At 50.8% G+C, this 24,072-nt stretch overlaps 1 protein-coding gene across 1 annotated transcript in view; it reads left to right on the top strand.

Moving 5' to 3' along the window:
- The window catches only part of LOC136626803 (rap1 GTPase-activating protein 1-like), a 168,245-nt gene that overhangs the window by 128,640 nt on the left and 15,533 nt on the right, over positions 1 to 24,072 (top strand). The window contains exons 14-15 of the mRNA XM_066601808.1: positions 12,564 to 12,667; positions 15,884 to 16,004. Of these exons, the coding sequence (XP_066457905.1) occupies positions 12,564 to 12,667; positions 15,884 to 16,004 (225 nt within the window). The remainder of the gene's footprint in view (positions 1 to 12,563; positions 12,668 to 15,883; positions 16,005 to 24,072) is intronic.

Below are 24,072 nucleotides of genomic sequence, written 5' to 3'. Positions count from 1 at the left end.
AGCAAAGGTATAAACAGACCCCAGTAACATTTCTGTAGCAGAAGTATAGGCAGACCCCTGTAACATTTCTGTAGTAAAAGTATAGGCAGACCCCTGTAACATTTCTGTAGTAAAAGTATAGGCAGACCCCTGTAACATTTCTGTAGTAAAAGTATAGGCAGACCACTGTAACATTTCTGTAGTAAAAGTATAGGCAGACCACTGTAACATTTCTGTAGTAAAAGTATAGGCAGACCCCTGTAACATTTCTGTAGTAAAAGTATAGGCAGACCCCTGTAACATTTCTGTAGTAAAAGTATAGGCAGACCCCTATAACATTTCTGTAGCAGAAGTACAGGCAGACCCTTGTAACATTTCTGTAGCAAGAGTATAAGCGAACCCCTGAAACATTGCTGTACCATGAGTGTAGGCAAAGGCCGGAAAAAATTAGTTAGATAACAGTATAGGCGAGGGCCAGAAAAATTGGTGTACCAATAGTACAAGTGTACCCCTGAAAAATTTCTCAACCGCGAGGGCAGATGAAACCCAGAAACATTTTTTTTTAAAAATAGCTTGCTGTTGCTTAATTTGTAACAGAGCCTGGAGGCAGCCTTGTGAAAAAATTGGTTCCTGTTAGAGTATTAATACTTTTGAAAATTATAAGCAGAGCTTTTTGGACCACAGAAAAATTGGCAGTTCAGCGTGATGACATGCTGTTTTAGGAGGAAGAGTAGGAGGAGTAATAATATCTAAGAGTGATTGACAAAGCTAATTCCTCCTTTTTTTCCAGTTGCAGCTAAACAAATCTTTAGGTTCCGCTGCTCTCCGCCGGTGGAGAAGAGAAGTCTGGGGAAATCCAGCCTTTGATCATCTTTATGAGTGTAAGCATGTCGGCACTGGCAGTTGACAGGCGGGTACGCTTATCCGTGATAATTTCCCCAGCTGCACTAAACACCCTCTCTGACAAGACGCTAGTGGCAGGGCAGGCCAGCACCTCCAGGGCGTACAGCGCAACTTCGTGCCACGTGTCCAGCTTTGAAACCCAATAGTTGTATGGAGCAGAGGCATGACGGAGAACGGTGGTATGATCGGCTACATACTCTCTCATCATCTTTTTACAGTGCTCCCTCTGACTCAGCCTTGACTGGGGAGTTGTGACATAAAGCTGGCAAAGGCCTTGGCGAGTGTTCCCCTGCCTGCGCTGGACATATGCTGCCTGATCCCCACACCTCCCCTGCTAGTTGGCCCTCGGAACTGCGTCTTCTGCCACTAGCGCTGTCAGATGGGAAGTTTTGCATCACTTTTTCCTCCAGGGCCCTGTGGTATTGCATCACTCTCATACCCCTTTTCTTTTCGGGAATGAGAGTGAAAAGGTTTTCCTTATACTGTGGGTCGAGAAGGGTGTACAACCAGTAATCCGTGTTGGCCAGAATTCGTCTAACGCGAGGGTCACGAGAAAGGCAGCCTAACATGAAGTCAGCCATATGTGCGAGGGTACCAGTACTCGTCAAGGCTAAGTTTATTGGTTATGCCCCAAAGTGACAGCAGATCGCAAGGAGTACTCGTTTTCAAGTATCTTATAGAGTCAGGGTCTGCGTCACCCTAGAGGGATAGATACGCCTCTGGAGGTAGGGGTTCCCAGAACCCTATAATGTCCATGCTCACACTTTTTAATTGAGAGGTAGAGGTGGCGGAGGAGGAGGAACGTTTGGAGGAGGTGGCATAAAACGCCGCAGATACCAGCACCGAGGTAGGACCCGCTATTCTGGGTGTGGGTAAGACGTGAGCGGTCCCTGGCTCTGACTCGGTCCCAGCCTCCACCAAATTCACCCAATGTGCCATCAGGGAGATATAGCGGCCCTGCCCGCCTGTACTTGTCCACGTGTCCGTGGTTAAGTGGACCTTCCCAGTAACCGCGTTGGTGAGGGCACGATTTATGTTGCGGGAGACGTGCTGGTGTAGGGCTGGGAAAGCACACCGGGAAAAATAGTGGCGACTGGGGACCGAGTATCGCAGGACCGCCGCCGCCGCCATCATGTTTTTGAAAGTCTCCATTTCCACAAGCCTGTACGGCAGCGTCTCCATTAATTTGGCAATGTGCACGTTTAAAAATTGTGCATGCGGGTGGGTGGCAGCGTATTTGTGCTTTCGCTCCAACGCTTGTGTTAGCGACAGCTGAACGCTGTGCTAAGAGACATTGCTGGATGGAGTGGAGGACAGTGGAGGTGAGGGTGTGGGTGCAGGTCGGGAGGCGCCTCTGTGTGTGTCCTGGAAGGGAGATTGGATATGTGTGGCAGGTTGGGGCACAGGGGAAGAGGCAGTGGTGTGACCCGGAGATGGTGAACGGCCTTCGTCCCACCTTGTGGGGTGCTTGGCCATCATATGCCTGCGCATGCTGGTGGTGATGAGGCTGGTAGTGGTAGCTCCCCGGCTGATCTTGGTGCGACACAGGTTGCACAACACTGTTCGTCGGTCGTCCGCGCTCTCACTGAAAAACATCCTCACCTTTGAACACCTAGCCCTCTGCACGGAGGCTTACCGCGAGGTGGTGCTTTGGGAAACAGTTGGGAGATTCTTCGCTCTGGCCCTGCCTCTCCCCCTGGCCACCCCACTGCCTCTTCCAACCTGTCCTGCTGCTACACTTGCCTCCCCCTCTGAAGCCCAGTTCTCAGTAGGCTTAGCAAACCAGGTGGGGTCAGTCTCCTCATCGTCCAACTGCTCTTCCTCCGAATTCTCTGTGCGCTCCTCCCTCGGACTTACTGCCCTTACTACTACCTCAGTGACAGACAACTGTGTCTCATCGTCATTATCCTCCTCATGCACAAAAAGCTCTTGAGACAGTTGCTGGAAGTCCCCAGCCTCATCACCCAGACTCCGGGAACTTTCCAAAGGTTGGGCATCGGTCACGACAAACTCCTCAGGTGAGAGAGGAACCATTTTTTCCCAATCAGGGCAGGGACCCGAGAACAGTTCGTGGGAGTCTGCCTGCTCAGAATATGTCATTTTCATGGAGTGAGGAGGCTGGGAGGAAGGACGAGCAGCAGCCAGAGGATTCAGAGTTGCAGTCCCTAGTCCGGGAGTAGTGGACTGCGAAGAAGACTGGGTGGTCGATACATTGCTGGATACATTTTCTGCCATCCACGACAGGACCTGCTCGCACTGCTCTGTTTGTAATAAAGGGCTACCACGCGGGCCCATAAATCGGGTTATGAAGCTGGGGAGCCCAGAAACTTGCCTCTCTCCTAATCCCGCAGCAGCCGGCTGTGATTCACCACGCCCAAGTACTCGGCCTGTGCCCACACCCTCACTTGGACGTCCGCGTCCATGTCCTTGACCCTTACCCCTCATCATGGCAGATTAAGAATAGAGCAGGGCCCAAATAAATTACCCCACTGTACAGCGCTGACAACTGGGCCTTAATTCACCGCACACAGAGACTTGTAGATAGTGGAGGCTCTATGCTGTGACTTGAAAAAAGTAACCGGCTGTCTTGCGCTGATACCCAGGGGTCATTTATTGCTCGCAGAGACTTGTAGATAATAGAGGCTGTGTGGAGTGGGAGAAGACTCTAAAGCCAGTGGATAGTGCTGGTAACTGCGGCGATCTCAACCCCACCAAGGAAAGGGTATTTTGAGACGCTCTGCACAGCAGCAGAGCTGAAATACTTTGCAGTGGCCCCGGTAATATTACAGTGCTGTTTAGCGGTGAGACTGCGGTCTAATTCACTGCAGACAGAGAACAGTATAACTGAGGTAGTTTGCAGCAAGCTAGGAATTATTTGAGTGCAGTTTCACGGTGAGAGCGGTATTGTACGGCACTGCAGCCTGAATAAAAATTTTACTGAAAGGCTGCAAACAGGCCTAGCTGTGTAATACAAAAATGGAAGCACTACTACTCGCAGCAGGCCCCAAGTAAAATGCACACGGTCAGATGTAGCCCAACGAAGGAGCTTTGGGGTTTTTGTAGACAGGATCCTACTCTAACACTTTCTCTATATCAGCAGCAGCACTTTCCCTATACTCTGTATAATACACTGCAGACTGAGAACGCTATAGCTGAAATGGCCTGCACAGCCCGAGATGAAAAAAAAATGGTGCACTACTGCTCCCAGCCAGCCACGACAGTAATGCACACAGTCAGATGTAGCCCTAAGAAGGACCGTTGGGGTTCTTGAAGACAGGACCTACATTAACACTCCCTATATCAGCAGCAGCACTTTCCCTAATCTCTGCCAGCGTGTCTGAGGCGAGCCGCGGACGAGACAGCTTTAAATACTCGGTGGTCACTTGATCTCGCCAGCCACTCACTGCTGGGGGGTGGGATAGGGCTGGCACGTCACAGCAGGAAGTGGTAACGCCTTGCCCGCATGGCTATTGGCCAGAAAATGGCGCTAAACATGCCGGGAAGGAAATGGAATTGACTCGAGTACCGCGTGGTGTTCGACTCGAGTAATGAGCATCTTGAGTACCCTAATGCTCAGACGAGCATCAAGCTCAGACGAGTGTGCTCACTCATCTGTAATTAAGAATGTATTTAAACCACATTTTAATCAAGCCTAGTGTGAATAATGGTCCTGCATCTGTAAACTATTAGGTCTATATACAAAGCATAAAGGTTACAGACGTCCCATCACAAAGTATAAAGATAGCAAGTACATTACATCATTATCTACACATTATTACCTAAAAGGTTACAGATGATATATTACCATCACCGAAGGTTCTCCTCACTTCTAGGGGCTCAACAGAGACATCCTCATTCTGTCTCTGAAGCGTCCAGACTACCCAGAGCTTCTAAGGCCTCCTGCCCACAGCTGGGTCGGTATTGCTCACAGCGGAAGTATCGCGGGACGGACGGCTTTCATTGACTGCAATAGGAGCTGGCTGTGCGTTTAACACAGCATGCTCAAGGACGGACATTGCAGGTGTCTGACTGTGAATTCCGCAGCGATAATCTGTCCGTGGACTTCTGACTTGAGAAAATAGTACCTTTTTATATTGTTCTAAAACAGCTAACCAAGTCTTCATTCCAAAAGGTGACTATATGTCTACATACCAAGGTAACCGCACATCTCTGTTTGAAGTGTAGATTAGAGATGAGCGAGCACACTGGTCCGAGTTTGATGCTCGTTCGAGTATTAGGGTACTCAAGATGCTCGTTACTCGAGACGAACATCACACGGTACTCAAGTCAGTTGCATTTCCTTCCCCGCATGTTTAGCGCCATTTTCTGGCCAATAGACATGCAGGGAAGGCATTACCTCTTCCTCCTGTGACGTGCCAGCCCTATCCCACCCCACAGTAGTGAGTGGCTGGGACGATCAGGTGACCGCCGAGTACTTAAACTGGTCCCGCCCCCGAGGTTCGCCTCAGGCGCATGCTGGCAGAGGTTAGGGAAAGTGCTGCTGCTGATATAGGGAAAGTGTTAGAGTAGGATCCAGTCTTCAAGAACCCCAACTGTCCTTCTTAGGGCTACACCTGACCGTGGCTGGCTGGGAGTAGTAGTGCATCAATTTTTGTATTACGCATCTAGGCCTGTTCCCAGCCTTTCAGTAATAGCGTTATCAGGCTGCAGTAAGGGCACTAAGTCCAAGGGAGGAGCGCACAGAGGATTCGGAGGAAGAACAGCTGGACGATGAGGTGACTGACCCCACCTGGTTTGCTAAGCCTACTGAGGACAGGGCTTCAGAGGGGGAGGCAAGTGCAGCAGCAGGACAGGTTGGAAGAAGCAGTAGAGTGGCCAGGGGTAGAGGCAGGGCCAGAGCAAAGAATCCCCCAACTGTTTCCCAAAGCACCCCCTCGCGGCAAGCCTCCGTGCAGAGGGCTAGGTCTTCAAAGGTGTGGATGTTTTTTAGTGAGAGCGTGGACGACCGACGAACAGAGTTGTGCAACCTGTGTCGCACCAAGATCAGCCGGGGAGCCACCAATACCAGCCTCACCACCACCAGCATGCACAGGCATATGATGGCCAAGCACCCGACAAGGTGGGATGAAGGACATTCACCGCCTCCGGGTCACACCACTGCCTCTTCCCCTGTGCCCCAGCCTGCCACACAGATCCAATCTCCCTCCCAGGACACAGGCACGTGCACCTCCCGGCCTGCACCCACACCCTCACCTCCACCGTCCTCCACTCCATCCAGCAATGTCTCTCAGCGCAGCGTTCAACTGTCGCTAACATAAGCGTTGGAGCGAAAGCGCAAATACGCCGCCACCCACCCGCACATACAAGCTTTAAACGTGCACATTGCCAAATTAATCAGCCTGGAGATGCTGCTGTACAGGCTTTTGGAAACGGAGACTTTCAAAAACATGATGGCAGCGGCAGTTCCGCGCTATTTGGTCCCCAGTCGCCACTATTTTTGCCAGTGTGCTTTCCCAGCCCTACACCAGCACATCTCCCGCAACATAAATCGTGCCCTCACCAACGCGGTTACTGGGAAGGTCCACTTAACCACGGACACGTGGACAAGTGCTGGTGGGCAGGGCCACTATATCTCCCTGACGGCACATTGGGTGAACTTGGTGAAGGCTGGGACCGAGTCAGAACCTGGGACCGCTGACATCCTACCCACACCCAAAATAGCGAGTCCTACCTCGGTGCTGGTATCTGCTGCGTTTTATGCCACTTCCTCCAAACCCTCCCCCCTCCTCCTCCTCCTCCGTCATGTATACCTCTCAATTAAGAAGTGTAAGCACATTGCCAGCAGTCAGCGCGCGGCGCGGCAGCACGGAGGTGGGCAAGCATCAGCAAGCCGTGCTGAAACTAATCAGCTTAGGTGACAAGAGGCACACGGCCCCCGAACTACTGCAGGGTCTGACAGAGCAGACTGACCTCTGGCTTTAGCCGCTGAGCCTCCAACCGGGCATGGTCGTGTGTGACAACGGCTGTAACCTGGTGGCCGCTCTGCAGCTCGGCAGCCTCACACACGTGCCATGCCTGGCTCACGTCTTCAATCTGGTGGTTCAGCAGTTTCTGAAAAACCACCCCAAGTTGTCTGACCTGCTCGGCAAGGTGCGCTGCGTCTGCACACATTTCCGCAAGTCCAACGTTGGTTTCAGCTGCCAGAGCACTGACTGCTGTGCGACATGCACACACGCTGGAATTCTACGCTGCACATGTTGGCCAGGCTGTACGAGCAGCGTAGAGCAATAGTGGAATACCAGCTGCAACAAGGGTGGCCGAGTGTTAGTCAGCCTCCACAATTCTTTACTGAGGAGTGGGCATGGTTGGCAGATATATGCCAATTGCTCGGAAACTTTGAGGAGTCCACCCAGATGGTGAGCGGCGATGCGGCAATCATTAGCGTTACCATCCCGCTGCTTTGCCTGCTGAGAAGTTCGCTGCAAAGCATAAAGGCCGACGCTTTGCAGTTGGAACAGGAGACGGGATGACAGTATGTTGCTTGATAGGCAGACCTCCTCATGTCTATATCTCAGCGCGTTTTGGAGGAGGAGGGGCAGGGGGAGGAGGGGGAGGGGGAAGGGGAAGGGGAAGAGACAGCTGGGCACACTGCAGAGGATACCCATGCTGCTTGCCTCTCATCTGTTCAGCGTGTATGGGCTGTAGAGAGGGGGAGGAGGAGGAGGAGGATCCTGAAAGTCATCTTCCTAGTGAGGACAGCAATGTGTTGCGTACTGGTACCCTGGCACACTTGGCTGACATCATGTTAGGCTGCCTTTCCTGTGACCCTCGCGTTAGACGCATTCTGGCCAACACGGATTACTGGGTGTACACCCTTCTCGACCCACCGTATAAAGAGAACCTTTCCACTCTCATTCCTGAAGAAGAAAGGGGTACGAGAGTGATGCAATACCACAGGGCCCTGGTGGAAAAAGTGATGCTAAAGGTCCCATCTGACAGCGCTAGTGGCAGAAGACGCAGTTCCAAAGGCCAAGTAGCAGGGGAGGCACGGGGATCAGGCAGCATGTCCAGGGCAGGCAGGAGAACACCTTTCAGTGCCTTTGCCAGCTTTATGGCTCCCCAGCCAGAATGGGTCACAACTCCCCAGTCAAGGCTGAGTCAGAGGGAGCATTGTAAAAAGATGATGAGGGAGTACGTAGCCGATCGTACCACCATCCTCCGTGATGCCTCTGCTCCACACAACTTTTGGGTATCAAAGCTGGACACGTGGCACGAACTTGCACTGTACGCCCTAGAGGTGCTGGCCTGCCCTTCCGCTAGTGTCTAGTCAGAGAGGGTGCTTAGTGCAGCTGGGGGAATCATCATGGATGAGCGTACCCGCCTGTCAACTGCCAGTGCCGACATTCTTACACTCATAAAGATGATCAAAGGTTGGATTTCCCCAGAATTCTCTTCTTCACTGGCGGAAAGTAGCAGAATCTAATGATTATTTTCGCTGCAACAGGAGAAAAGCATCCTCTATCACCACAAAAAAGAGGGAATTGGCTTTGTCAATCACCCTCGGATATTATTACTCCTCCTCCTCCTAAATTATCATGTAATTACGCTGAACTGTCAATTTTTCTGAGGCCCAAAAGGCTCTGTTTTAAAGTTTTTTTTTTTACAATTTTTCAAAGTTTCAAATGTATTGATACTCTAACAGAAACTATTTTTTTTCACAGGGCTGCCTCCAGGCTCTGTTACAAATTAAGCAACAGCGAGCTGTATCATTTAAAAATGTTTATGGGTTTCACTTGCCGTCGCGGTTTAGCAATTTTTCAGGGGTGCACTTGTACTCTTGGTTCACCAATTTTTCTGGCCCTCTCCTATACTATTATCTAACTAATATTCCCGTCCTTTGCCTACACTCTTGGTACACCAATGTTTCAGGGGTTTGCCTATACTCTTGCTACAGAAAAGTTACAGGGGTCCGCCTGTACTTTTGCTACAGAAGTGTTACTGGGGTCCACCTATACTCTTGCTACAGAAATGTTACTGGGGTCCACCTATACTTTTGCTACAGAAATGTTACTGGTGTCTGCCTATGCTGAGGGTGCAGAAAGACATTCCATCGCAGTGTTTTACCTATCTGGCACAAATACACTGACTGACTAGGGCAGAAATGTGGGCCGAGGCCAAGGTCCTTGGCGGGGTGAAACTCTGCCATGTTTGGGCACTCTGATTTCTTCCTGTGTAATACCATCTTTGTGCACTGACGGCATAGGCGAGCCTAAGGAACTCAAAGACTTCCCCTTGCGGTGTTGAGTTATCTGACACCTACGCAGAATGAATAGTATGTGGCACATGGACATCCCATCGCTATGTAACTCGCGGCACCTTGGGTCACAAAAGGTGGAGGCTGGGACCGAGCCTGACCCAGGGCCTGCGCACGTACTTCCCAAACAGATTATTGTGGGTCCTACCTCGGTCATGGCTTCTTGGCCTTGTTATGCCACCTCCTCCTCCTGCTTGGGGTCTGAGGACCAGCGCTGGGCAACAGGTATTTTCTCTCGTGTTACCACAGTTATCTGAGACACTGGTTTGGGCCAAACAAAAGGAGCGTTACTGCATTAATGAGACGTTCACAGCTGCACTAGCATCCGACTCCGCTTTATGCCCACTATTACTGTGGGTGTTAGCTGAGGTTGAGGTCCTTGGCAGGGTGAAACTGCCTTGTTTGGGCGCTCTGATTTCTTTATGTGTAATACTTTCCTTGGGTTCCAGGGGATCGTCTAAGCTGTGGGTGCACAAAGACTTCCCATTGCCTAGTTTTTCCTGTCTGGCACAAACACACTGACTGACTAGGGCAGAAATGTGGGCCGAGGCCCTTGGAGGGGTTAAACTCTGCCATGTTTGGGCACTCTGATTTCGTCCTGTGTAATACTATGCTGTGAGTGCATAAAGACTTCCCATCGCGGTGTTTTACCTATCTGGCACAAATACACTGACTGACTAGGGTAGAAATGTGGGCTGAGGTCCTGGTCGGGGTGTTTGGGCACTCTGATTTCTTCCTGTGTAATACCAACTTTGTGCACCGACAGCATAGGCAAGCCCAAGGAACTCAAAGACTTCCCATTGTGGTGTTGAGCTATCTGACACCTACACAGAATGAATTGACACATGGATTTCCCATTGCTATGTAACTCACGGCACCTTGGGTCATACAAGGTGGAGGCTGGGAGCGAGCCTGACCCTGGGCCCAATCGCGTGCTTCCCACACAGAGTATTGCTGCATTGTGGAGATGTGTAGAAGTGCTGGCACCTGAGTCCCCTTTATGCCCACGTTTGCGGCTACTGACAATTTTGTGACGAAGGTGGCACGGAATTGGAATGATGAGCGTATGTCAATTTATCATCAATTCTCAACAGCACTTCAAAGGGGGGGGGGCGCTGGGAGGCACTGCCAACCCTCTGCAGTGTGTGGCAGTGCCTCGCAGTGCCCCTCTGCAGTTCCTCCTCATCGCAGACGCACTTATAAATCGACATGAGGGTGGTCTGGCTATCAGGCATGAGGGTAGCTGAACGCTGCGCATTGAAAATTTTGTGTGCGCTGTGGATGCAGGCTCACACAGGGGATTTGACAGCAATGCCAGCATGTAACACAGGAGAAGAGGCAGCGGTGTCAGCCGCAGGTGGTGATTGGCTTTGCTTGCAGATCGTGTGGTGCTTAGCTAAGATGTGCCAGCGCGTATGCCTTGCTACTTGTGGTCTGTCTCAAGTAAATTGTTAGGGGGGGGACCGCCAGGCTCTTGCCTCCAATTTGGCTTAATAGTGGGACCTGGGAGCCTCAAATGCACCCATGCATGCTGCCCCTTCCCTTCCCTATCAGTTTTTATGGTGTTTCCATGACTTTCTGATGTTTTCAGGTGTTTCACACAACCTCCCCTATGCGGAGCATCAGTCAGCTTGAAAAATGCTCAAGTCTCCCATTGACTTCAATGGGATTCGTTAGTCGAAACCAGCTCTCGAGCATTACTAAAAGTTCGACTCGAGTAACGAGCACCCGTGCATTTTTGTACTCGCTCATCTCTAGTATTTTCCTTACAAGGACCATTTGGGACACCAACTTCCACATCCTATGAGTTTACAGAATATAGAGGATTGATTACGGCAAATGTAGAGCAATATGCTGCAGGATACCATACAGAACCTGTATGCCTCCATGCCCACCAGTATCACATCATGTATCCAAGCTAGAGGCAGTACAACAGGGTACTAGAACCTTCATGCCCCATATCACATCTTGTATCCAAGCTAAGGGTGGTACAACAGGGCACTAGAGCCTCCATGCCCCCTATATCACATCTTGTATCCAAGCTAAGGGTGGTACAACAGGGCACTAAAGCCTCCATGCCCCCGTATCACATCTTGTATCCAAGCTAGGGACAGTACAACGGGGTACTAGAGCCTTCATGCCCCCATATCACATCTTGTATCCAAACTAAGGGTGGTACAACAGGGCACTTGACCCTCCATGCCCCCGTATCACATCTTGTACCCAGTCTAGCTTGATACAATAGGGTACTAGAGCCTTCATGCCCATCTGTATCACATCTTGAATCCAAGCTAGTGGTGGCACAACAGGGTACTAGAGCCTTAATGCCCCCCGTATCACATCTTGTATCCAAGCTAGAGGGGGTACATCAGGGTACTAGAGCCTCCATGCCCCTCGTATCACATCTTCTATCCAAGCTAGAGGCAGACCAACAGGGTACTAGAGCCTCCATGCTCCCTGTATCACATCCTCTATCCAAGTTAGAGGCGGTACAACAGGGTACTAGAGCCTCCATGCCCCTCGTATCACATCTTCTATCCAAGCTAGAGGCAGACCAACAGGGTACTAGAGCCTCCATGCTCCCTGTATCACATCCTCTATCCAAGTTAGAGGCGGTACAACAGGGTACTAGAACCTTCATGCCCCATATCACATCTTGTATCCAAGCTAAGGGTGGTACAACAGGGCACTAGAGCCTCCATGCCCCCTATATCACATCTTGTATCCAAGCTAGAGGCAGTACAACAGGGTACTAAAGCCTCCATGCCTGCCCGTATCACATCTTTTATCCATGTTAGAGGTGGTACAAAAGGGTACTAGAGCCTCCATGCTCCCTGTATCACATCCTCTATCTAAGCTAGAGGCGATACAACAGGGTACTAGAGCCTCTATGCCCGCCTGTATCACATCTTGTATCCAAGCTAGAGGCAGTACAACAGGGTACTAGAGCCTCCATGCCCGCCTGTATCACATCTTGTATCCAAGCTAGAGGCAGTACAACAGGGTACTAGAGCCTCCATGCCACCCGGTATCACATATTGTATCCAAGCTAGAGGCAGTACAACAGGGTACTAGAGCCTCTCTGCCACCCGGTATCACATATTGTATCCCAGCTAGAGGTGATACAACAGGGAACTAGAGCCTCCATGTCCGCCTGTATCAAATCTTGTTTCCAAGCTAGGCTGCTATATATTTACATGGTAAAAATTGATCTGGATTATGCCCCCTAGTGGACACTGCTGCTATATATAAAGCCTCTCACTGTGGATAGATGTAAACATTCAGCCTGCCCCCTACAGGCAGACTTGGAGAGCATCAGATTATTGGACAGCCAGAGCTGTCAGGGGTATTAACATTTCCACCCTCTGAGCGTCCCTCCTATAAATATATATTTTCTCTCTTGCAGACATTCTCGCTTTCCCTGAGGAGCCCCCAGAGGTCACGGGACGCACTTTCACGCGGATGCAGAAGTGCCAGCATTGCAATAGATAATGTCTCTGAGGAGAAGAGGTGCGTCAGGGGAGCGAGCCGACCGAATCTCACATAACCCCCCCACCCCCACGACACAATGATGAGTAGTTGATGATGATCAGTTTTCTGCTGCAATTGAAACAAGGTTTTTCTTTTCAGCGGTCAGACAATAATCTATCATAGAAATCAGTTTTTTAAGGTAAAACATATACTTTTAAGATTTTTGTTTTACATTTTCAATGTCATAGATAACCTAAAAAAAGTCTTGAAATGCTGGAGTTTTCACACTGCAGAATTAAGCTATTTTTAATATCGCATCAATATCCATGTAAGCCATGGGGACTTTGGTGCGTAATTTTCCTCAAGGCGGCAGTTTCCATAGGGGTGTTGCAGAAATGTTCCGGCTGTGTGAACAGCCCCTGAGACTAGTAGTCTGACACTTCCTGCTCTGTAGAGGAAACTTCTCAATAGTCGTCTCATTATCATCACAGGCAGGATTACACTGAGAGGAGACACCTATACATAGATAACACAGGACCCACCATTCACAACAGTCACAGCTCACCTCCTTCCCTTCCTGCACACTGACCACTAAGCCCAATAATAGTCTGACACTTCCTGTTCTGTAGGAAACTTCTCAACCGTCAACTCATTATCATCACAGGCAGGATTACACCGAGAGGAGACATCTGTATATAGATAACACAGGACCCACCATTCACAATAGTCACAGCTCACCTCCTTCTCTCCCTGCACAGGCAGGATTACATTGAGAGATGACGCCTATATATAAATAACACAGGGTCCACCATTCACAATAGTCACAGCTCACCTCCTTCTCTCCCTGCACAGGCAGGATTACATTGAGAGATGACGCCTATATATAAATAACACAGGGTCCACCATTCACAATAGTCACAGCTCACCTCCTTCTCTCCCTGTACAGGCAGGATTACACTAAGAGGAGACACCTATATATAGATAACACATGATCCACCATTCACAATAGTCACAGCTCACCTCCTCCCCTCCCTGTACAGACAGGATTACACAGAGAAGACGCCTATATATAAATAACACAGGGTCCACCATTCACAATAGTCACAGCTCACCTCCTTCTCTCCCTGCACAGGCAGGATTACATTGAGAGGAGACACCTATATATAGATAACACAGGACCCACCATTCACAATAGTCACAGCTCACCTCCTCCCCTCCCTGTACAGACAGGACTACACTAAGAGGAGACACCTATATATAGATAACACAGGACCACTATTCACAATAGTCACAGCTCACCTCATCCTGCCTGAACAGACAGGATTACACTGAGAGGAGACACCTATATATAGATAACACAGGACCCACCATTCACAATAGTCACAGCTCACCTCATCCTGCCTGAACAGACAGGATTACACTGAGAGGTGACACCTATATATAGATAACACAGGGTCCACCATTCACAATAGTTAATGTCACAGCTCACCTCCTTCCCCTCCCTGTACAGACAGGATTACACTGAGAGGAGACACCTATATATAGATAACACAGGAGCCACCATTCACAATAGTCACAGCTCCCCTCCTCCCCTCCCTGTACAGACAGGATTACACTGAGAGGAGACACCTATATATAGATAACACAGGAGCCACCATTCACAATAGTCACAGCTCCCCTCCTCCCCTCCCTGTACAGACAGGATTACACTGAGAGGAGACACCTATGTATAGATAACACAGGACCCACCATTCACAATAGTCACAGCTCACCTCCTCCCCTCCCTGTACAGACAGGACTACACTAAGAGGAGACACCTGTATATAGATAACACAGGACCACCATTCACAATAGTCACAGCTCACCTCATCCTGCCTGAACAGACAGGATTACACTGAGAGGAGACACCTATATATAGATAACACAGGACCCACCATTCACAATAGTCACAGCTCACCTCATCCTGCCTGAACAGACAGGATTACACTGAGAGGTGACACCTATATATAGATAACACAGGGTCCACCATTCACAATAGTTAATGTCACAGCTCACCTCCTTCCCCTCCCTGTACAGACAGGATTACACTGAGAGGAGACACCTATATATAGATAACACAGGAGCCACCATTCACAATAGTCACAGCTCCCCTCCTCCCCTCCCTGTACAGACAGGATTACACTGAAAGGAGACACCTATATATAGATAACACAGGACCCACCATTCACAATAGTCACAGCTCCCCTCCTCCCCTCCCTGTACAGACAGGATTACACTGAGAGGAGACACCTATATATAGATAACACAGGAGCCACCATTCACAATAGTCACAGCTCCCCTCCTCCCCTCCCTGTACAGACAGGATTACACTGAGAGGAGACACCTATGTATAGATAACACAGGACCCACCATTCACAATAGTCACAGCTCACCTCCTCCCCTCCCTGTACAGACAGGACTACACTAAGAGGAGACACCTGTATATAGATAACACAGGACCCACCATTCACAATAGTCACAGCTCACCTCCTCCCCTCCCTGTACAGACAGGACTACACTAAGAGGAGACACCTGTATATAGATAACACAGGACCACCATTCACAATAGTCACAGCTCACCTCCTCATCCTGCCTGAACAGACAGGATTACACTGAGAGGTGACACCTATATATAGATAACACAGGGTCCACCATTCACAATAGTTAATGTCACAGCTCACCTCCTTCCCCTCCCTGTACAGGTCATAGAGCAAGGAGACTCCATAGGGAAACATGGGAGAGACAAAATAGCATATCACAGAAAGATAGAGCAGCCGCAATTTTTTTTCTCGCAACATAGCATCAGTGAAAACATTGCTAATGTAACAGAAACCCATTGGAAACTGTGGGATTCGGAAACGTGCGTTTTCTCGTGCTATTGCATCATGTGAAAATCACGCAATTTTGTCGCCCATGAAAGCGGTCTGACTCTGGTGCAAAATTGATATGGTGCTTTTCCCTGAAGCAGTGGTAACCTCACAATCCCCATAGCACCATGGAGGACTGCCGTAGCACAATGTTGTGGGGGCTATGGGCCAGATTACAATCTCTGCACAACCCCTAAAAACTACAGCATTGGCCGCAGGTTCAGCCTTTTAATCTCCATTTCCATAAGCAATGTCAGAGTTTATACAAACAAGTTTATGATCCAAATAAGCCTGAAATCTTTTACCATAACTTGATGGTCGTTTTTGATTTTTCCTTTAATATGTCAAGACACCTTGGAAATCATCCAACAGAACTCTGTAGGAATCGTCCACCCTCGAACTCCTTATCCAACAGCAGCAGCTTCTGCAGCGCTCAAGGCAGTGAGAGCTCCCCGGAGGAGAGAAGAACGGTGAGAACTCCACTCGTAACTAAGTATCTACTGTTTAATTTACAAACAAGGTGTTTAATAGAATTAAGAAGTGTCCTCTACAGGCAGGACTAGTGTGTTGCTGGCAAATGTATAGAGATGAGCGAGCGTACTCGTCCGAGCTTGATGCTCGTTCGAGTATTAGCGTGTTCGGGATGCTCGTTACTAGAGGCGAGCACCACGCGATGTTCGAGTTACTTTCACTTTCATCTCTGAGACGTTAGTGCGCTTTTCTGGCCAATAGAAAGACAGGGAAGGCATTACAACTTCCTCCTGCGACGTTCAAGCCCTATACCACCCCCCTGCAGTGAGTGGCTGGCGAGATCAGGTGTCACCCGAGTATATAAATCGGCCCCTCCCGCGGCTCGCCACAGATGCATTCTGACAGAGATCAGGGACAGTGCTGCTGATGCTGCTGCTGCTATAGGGAGAGTGTTAGGAGTTATTTTAGGCTTCAAGAACCCCAACGGTCCTTCTTAGGGCCACATCTGACAGTGTGCAGTACTGTTAAGGCTGCTGTGAGCAGTTTTGCACATTTTTTTTTTTTTGTATATTGGGCGTGCAGAGCATTGCGTCCTCAGTCTGCAGTAATTTTACATAGTATAGGGCCAGTAGTGGTGAGGCAGGGACAGTGGGAAAGGTAAAGAGATATACTGTCTATATAGGCAGTGGGCTTTTTCAAACAAATTTGGGAAAAATACTATCTTTGGGCTGCCTGTGACCGTCTTGAGTGTACTGCATCTCTGCTGGGGGTAGTAGTCCTAATTAATACGCAGCTAAGTATTACAGCAGGCTTGCGCAAAATTGTTTCCTGGCTCTGCATTGCCCTTTACATCACCGCCGTCATCCCGTCCAGAGGGAAACAGTATACATATATACGCTGCCTACAGTATCTGTCTGCTGTATCACCTCAGCCTTTAAAAAAATAGAAGCAAAATACTTAAGGCCTACTAGTGGCCTTTGGCCACTTGACTGCTTCTGCGCTGTGAATTCCACTTGCTCAGTCATACGCACCTACGTCTCACTACAGGCTTGCGCAAAATTCTTTCCTGCCTCTGCTGTGCGTTCCGTAAGCGAAGTCAGCCTCCAACCACAGGCCAATAAGCGGCACATTTAATTACAGCGTTCTGTTTCTGCACTACTGGTAATACACCATGCTGGGGGGTAGGGGTAGGCCTAGAGGACGTGGACGCGGGCGAGGACGCGGAGGCCCAAGTCAGGGTGTGGGCACAGGCCGAGCTCCTGATCCAGGTGTATCGCAGCCGACTGCTGCGGGATTAGGAGAGAGGCAAGTTTCTGGCGTCCCCACATTCATCTCACAATTAATGGGTCCACGCGGTAGACCTTTATTAGAAAATGAGCAGTGTGAGCAGGTCCTGTCGTGGATGGCAGAAAGTGCATCCAGCAATCTATCGACCACCTAGACTTCTACGCCGTCCACTGCTGCAACTCTGAATCCTCTGGCTGCTGCTCCTCCTTCCTCCCAGCCTCCTCACTCCATTACAATGACACATTCTGAGGAGCAGGCAGACTCCCAGGAACTGTTCCCGGGCCCCTGCCCAGAATGGGCAGCAATGGTTCCTCTCCCACCGGAGGAGTTTGTCGTGACCGATGCCCAACCTTTGGAAAGTTCCCGGGGTCCGGGGGATGTGGCTGGGGACTTCCGGCAACTGTCTCAAGAGCTTTCAGTGGGTGTGGAGGACGACGACGATGAGACACAGTTGTCTATCACTCAGGTAGTAGTAATTGCAGTAAGTCCGAGGGAGGAGCGCACAGAGGATTCGGAGGAAGAGCAGCAGGACGATGAGCTGACTGACCCCACCTGGTTTGCTAAGCCTACTGAGGACAGGTCTTCAGAGGGGGAGGCAAGTGCAGCAGCAGGGCAGGTTGGAAGAGCCAGTGCGGTGGCCAGGGGTAGAGGCAGGGCCAGATCAAATAATCCACCAACTGTTTCCCAAAGCGCCCCCTCGCGCCATGCCACCCTGCAGAGGCCGAGGTGCTCAAAGGTGTGGCATTTTTTCACTGAGAGTGCAGACGACCGACGAACTGTGGTGTGCAAGGTTTGTCGCGCCAAGATCAGCCATGGAGCCACCACTACCAGCCTCACCACCACCACCAGCATGCGCAGGCATATGATGGCCAAGCACCCCACAAGGTGGGACGAAGGCCGTTCACCGCCTCCGGTTTGCACCACTGCCTCTCCCCCTGTGCCCCAACCTGCCACTGAGATCCAACCCCCCTCTCAGGACACAGGCACGAGCGCCTCCCGGCCTGCACCCACACCCTCACCTCCGCTGTCCTCGGCCCCATCCAGCAATGTCTCTCAGCGCACCGTCCAGCCTTCGCTAGCGCAAGTGTTTGAGCGCAAGCGCAAGTACGCAGCCACGCACCCGCACGCTCAAGCGTTAAACGTGCACATAGCCAAATTGATCAGCCTGGAGATGCTGCCGTATAGGCTTGTGGAAACGGAGGCTTTCAAAAGCATGATTGCGGCGGCGGCCCCGCGCTACTCGGTTCCCAGTCGCCACTACTTTTCCCAATGTGCTGTCCCAGCCCTGCACGACCACATCTCCCGCAACATTGTACGCGCCCTCACCAACGCGGTTACTGGCAAGGTCCACTTAACAACGGACACGTGGACAAGCACAGGCAGGCAGGGCCACTATATCTCCCTGACGGCACATTGACTGAATTTAGTGGAGGTTAGGACCGAGTCAGAGCCTGGGACCGCTCACGTCCTACCCACCCCCAGAATTGCGGGCCGCAGCTCGGTCCTGGTATCTGCGGCGGTGTATGCTTCCTCCACTAAACCACCCTCCTCCTCCTCCTACGCAACCTCTGTCTCGCAATCAAGATGTGTCAGCAGCAGCACGTCGCCAGCAGTCGTTGTCGCGCGACGTGGCAGCACAGCGGTGGGCAAGCGTCAGCAGGCCGTGCTGAAACTACTCAGCTTAGGAGAGAAGAGGCACACGGCCCACGAACTGCTGCAGGGTCTGACAGAGCAGACCGACCGCTGGCTTGCGCCGCTGAGCCTCCAACCGGGCATGGTCGTGTGTGACAACGGCCGTAACCTGGTGGCTGCTCTGCAGCTCGGCAGCCTCACGCACGTGCCATGCCTGGCCCACGGCTTTAATTTGGTGGTTCAGCGCTTTCTGAAAAGCTACCCACGCTTGTCAGACCTGCTCGGAAAGGTGCGCCGGCTCAGCGCACATTTCCGCAAGTCCAAGACGGACGCTGCTACCCTGCGCACCCTGCAACATCGGTTTAATCTGCCAGTGCACCGACTGCTGTGCGACGTGTCCACACGGTGGAACTCTACGCTCCACATGTTGGCCAGGCTCTATGAGCAGCATAGAGCAATAGTGGAATACCAACACCAACATGGGCGGCGTAGTGGGAGTCAGCCTCCTCAATTCTTTACAGAGGAGTGGGCCTGGATAGCAGATATCTGCCAGGTCCTTGGAAACTTTGAGGAGTCTACCCAGATGGTGAGCGGCAATGCTGCAATCATTAGCGTCACCATTCCTCTGCTGTGTCTCTTGAGAAGTTCCCTGCAAAGCATAAAGGCAGACGCTTTGCGCTCGGAAACTGAGGCGGGGGAAGACAGTATGTCGCTGGATAGTCAGAGCACCCTCATGTCTATATCTCAGCGCGTTGAGGAGGAGGAGGATGAGGGGGTCGAGCATGAGGAGGAGGGGGAAGAGACAGCTTGGCCCACTGCTGAGGGTACCCATGCTGCTTGCCTGTCATCCTTTCAGCGTGTATGGCCTGAGGAGGAGGAGGAGGATCCTGAAAGTGATCTTCCGAGTGAGGACAGCCATGTGTTGCATACAGGTACCCTGGCACACATGGCTCACTTCATGTTAGGATGCCTTTCTTGTGACCCTCCCGTTACACGCATTCTGGCCACTACGGATTACTGGGTGTACACACTGCTCGACCCACGGTATAAGGAGAACCTTCCCACTCTCATACCCGAAGAGGAAAGGGGTTCGAGAGTGATGCTATACAACAGGACCCTGGCGGACAAACTGATGGTAAAATTCCCATCCGACAGCGCTAGTGGCAGAAGGCGCAGTTCCGAGGGCCAGGTAGCAGGGGATGCGCGGAGATCATGCAGCATGTACAGCATAGGCAGGGGAACACTGTCCAAGGCCTTTGCCAGCTTTCTGGCTCCCCAGCAAGACTGTGTCATCGCTCCCCAGTCAAGGCTGAGTCGGCGGGAGCACTGTAAAAGGATGATGAGGGAGTACGTAGCCGATCGCATGACTGTCCTCCGTGATGCTTCTGCCCCCTACAACTACTGGGTGTCGAAGCTGGACAGGTGGCCTGAACTCACGCTGTATGCCCTGGAGGTGCTTGCTTGCCCTGCGGCTAGCGTCTTGTCAGAGAGGGTCTTTAGTGCGCCTGGGGGAATCATCACGGATAAGCGTACCCGCCTGTCAACTGACAGTGCCGACAGGCTTACAATCATAAAGATGAACAAAGCCTGGATTTCCCCAGACTTCTCTTCTCCACCAGCGGATAGCAGCGATATCTAAACAATACGTAGGCTGCACCCGCGGATGGAAGCATCGTTCTCTATCACCATCAAAAACGGGGACCTTTTAGCTTCATCAATCTGTGTATTATATTCATCCTCCTCCTCCTGTTCCTCCTCCTGAAACCTCACGTAATCACGCCGAACGGGCAATTTTTTTTAGGCCCACAAGGCTCAGTCATATAATTTTTGTAAACAATGTTTATATGTTTCAATTCTCAATTCAATAAAGCGTTGAAACTTGCACCTGAACCAATTTTTATTTTAACTGGGCTGCCTACAGGCCTAGTTACAAATTAAGCCACATTAACCAAAGCGATTAATGGGATTCACCCGCCCTCTTGGTTGGGCATGGGCAATTTTTCTGAGGTACATTAGTACTGGTGGTACACCAATTTTTTGGGCCCTCGCCTACAGTGTAATCCTAGTAATTTTTAGCCCACCTGCATTAAAGCTGACGTTACCTCAGCTGTGCTGGGCACTGCAATGGGATATATTTATGTACCGCCGGTGGGTTCCAGGGAGCCACCCATGCTGTCGGTCCACACGGAGTTGTAACTCCATGTGTCCACTTCTAAAGAACCCCAGTGTGACTGGGGCATGCAGTGTGGCCCGAAGCCCACCTGCATTAAACCTGATGTTAACTCAGCTGTGATGGGCAATGCAATGGGATATATTTATGTACCGCCGGTGGGTTCCAGGGAGCCACCCATGCTGTGTGTCCACAGGGACTTCACATTAGGGATTTATACCTGCCAGTGTCTATGTATTAAAAACCCCGGTCAGACTGGGGCATGCAGTGTGGGCCGCAGACCACCTGCATTAAACCTGACGTTACCTCAGCTGTGATGGGCACTGCAATGGGATACATTTATGTACAGCTGGTGGGTTCCAGGGAGCCACCCATGCTGTGGGTGCACACGGAATTCCCATTGCGGAGTTGTACCTGCCTGTGACTATTTATAAAAAAACCCGGTCTGACTGGGGCATGCAGACACCTTGACAGAATGAATAGTGTGTGGCACATGGGTTCCTCCTTGCTATGCCCACGTTTGCAGCTCGTGATGGAGGTGGCACCGGATTGGATTTCTCATTGCTTCTGTACAGCATTATGGGCTATCGCCCTGCCCCTTTTAAAGAGGGTCGCTGTCTGGCCGTGGCAACCCTCTGCAGTGTGTGCCTGCATTTCCTCCTCATGGCAGATGCACTTATAAATAGACATGAGGGTGGTGTGGCTATGAGGCCAGCGTGTGGCATGAGGGCAGCTGAAGGCTGCGCAGGGACACTTTGGTGTGCGCAGTGGACACTGGGTCGTGCAGGGGGGGGGGGGGAGGGGGTTGGGCAGCATGTAACCCAGGAGAAGTGGCAGCAGAGTGTCATGCAGGCAGTGATTGTGCTTTGTTGGAGGTAGCTTAGCTTAGCTTTGTTGTGGTGCTTAGCTAATGTATGCCTTGCTAATGAGGGTTTTTTAGAAGTAAAAATTGTTGGGAGGGGGGGGGGGCACTCTTGCCGCTATAGTGGCTTAATAGTGGGACCTGGGAACTTGAGATGCAGCCCAACATGTAGCCCCTCGCCTGCCCTATCCGTTGCTGTGTCATTCCCATCACTTTCTTGAATTGCCCAGATTTTCACAAATGAAAACCTTAGCGACCATCGGCGATACACAAAAATGCTCGAGTCGCCCATTGACTTCAATGGCGTTCGTTACTCGAAACGAACCCTCGAGCATCGCGAAAAGTTTGTCCCGAGTAACGAGCACCCGAGCATTTTGGTGCTCGCTCATCTCTACAAATGTATAAAGCAAAGATTTATATATTTTTATCAGAATCTCAATGAATACAATGTAACTAGAGATGAGCGAGCACACTGTTCCGAGCTCGTGCTCGTTTGAGTATTAGGGTACTCGAGATGCTCGTTACTCGAGTCGAACACCACGCGGTACTCGAGTCAATTGCATTTCCTTCCCCGCATGTTTAGCACCATTTTCCAGCCAATAAACATGCAAGGAAGGCATTACCTCTCCCTGCTGTGAAGTGCCAGCCCCCCCCCCCCCCCCCCCAGTAGTAAGTGGCTGGGCTGATCAGGTGACCGCTGAGCACTTAAAACTGGTCCCGCCCGTGGCTCGCCTCAGACACATGCTGGCAGAGGGTTGGGATAGTGCTGCTGCTGATATAGGGACAGTGTTAGCGTAGGATCCTGTTGTCAATAACCCCAACGGTCATTCTTAGGGCTACTCCTCATAGTGTGCATTACTGTTGCGGCTGGCTGGGAGCACTAGTGCACCAATTTTTTTTTTTTTTTAAGCATCTCGGGCTATGAGGGCCATTTCAGCTATACTGTTCTGTGTGTGCAGTGCATAAGGCAGAGTGTGGGGACAGAGCTACTTATATAGGAAAAGTTATACAGTCCTCCTGATCCTCTGTACAAGAACCCCAACGGTCCTTCTTAGGGCCACATCTCACCGTGTGCATTATAGTTGTGGCTGGCTGGGAGCAGTAATGCATCAATTTTTGTACTACGCATCTAGGCCTGTTCTCAGCCTTTCAGTAATAGCGTTCTCAGGCTGCAGTGCCGTACAACCAGCTCTCACCGTGAAACAGCACTCTAACATTTCCTAGCCTGCTGCAAACGACTTCAGTTATACCGTTCTGTGTCTGCAGTGCATTAGACAGCGGTCTCACCGCTAAACAGCACTGTAATATTACCGGGGCCACTGCAAAGTATTTCAGCTCTGCCGCTGTGCAGAGCGTCTCACAATACCCTTTCCTTGGTGGGGCTGAGATCGCCGCAGTTACCAGCACTATCCACTGGCTTTAGAGTCTTCTCCCACTCCACAGTCTCTGCGAGCAGTAAATTACCCCTAGGTGTCAGCGCAAGACAGCAGGTTACATTTTTCAAGTCACAGCATAGAGCCTCCACTATCTACAAGTCTCTGTGTGCGGTGAATTAAGCCACAGTTGTCAGTGCTGTACAGTGGGGTAATTTATTTGGGCCCTGCTCTATCCGTAATCCACCATGATGAGGAGTAGGGGTAAGGGTCGAGGACATGGATGCGGACGTCCAAGTGAGGGTGTGGGCACAGGCCAAGTTCTTGGGCGTGGTGAATCACAGCCGACTGCTGCGGGATTAGGAGAGAGGCAAGTTTCTGGGCTCCCCAGCTTCATATCACAATTTACGGGATCGCGTGGTAGACCTTTATTACAAACAGAGCAGTGTGAGCAGGTCCTGTCGTGGATGGCAGAAAATGTGTCCACCAATGTATCGACCACCCAATCTTCTACGCAGTCCACTACTCCTGGCCTAGGGACTGCAACTCTGAATCCTCTGGCTGCTCCTCCTTTCTCCCAGCCTCCTCACTCCATGAAAATGATATATTCTGAGCAGGCAGACTCCCAGGAACTGTTCTCGGGTCCCTGCCATGAGTGGGAAAAAATGGTTCCTCTCTCACCTGAGGAGTTTGTCGTGACCGATGCCCAACCTTTGGAAAGTTCCCGGAGTCTGGGTGATGAG

This window comes from Eleutherodactylus coqui, chromosome 4 (assembly GCF_035609145.1).
Source record: "Eleutherodactylus coqui strain aEleCoq1 chromosome 4, aEleCoq1.hap1, whole genome shotgun sequence".
Taxonomy (NCBI): Eukaryota; Metazoa; Chordata; class Amphibia; order Anura; family Eleutherodactylidae; genus Eleutherodactylus; species Eleutherodactylus coqui.
The sequence above is the reverse complement of the archived record's forward strand: the minus strand, read 5'-3'. Positions and strand labels throughout refer to the sequence as shown.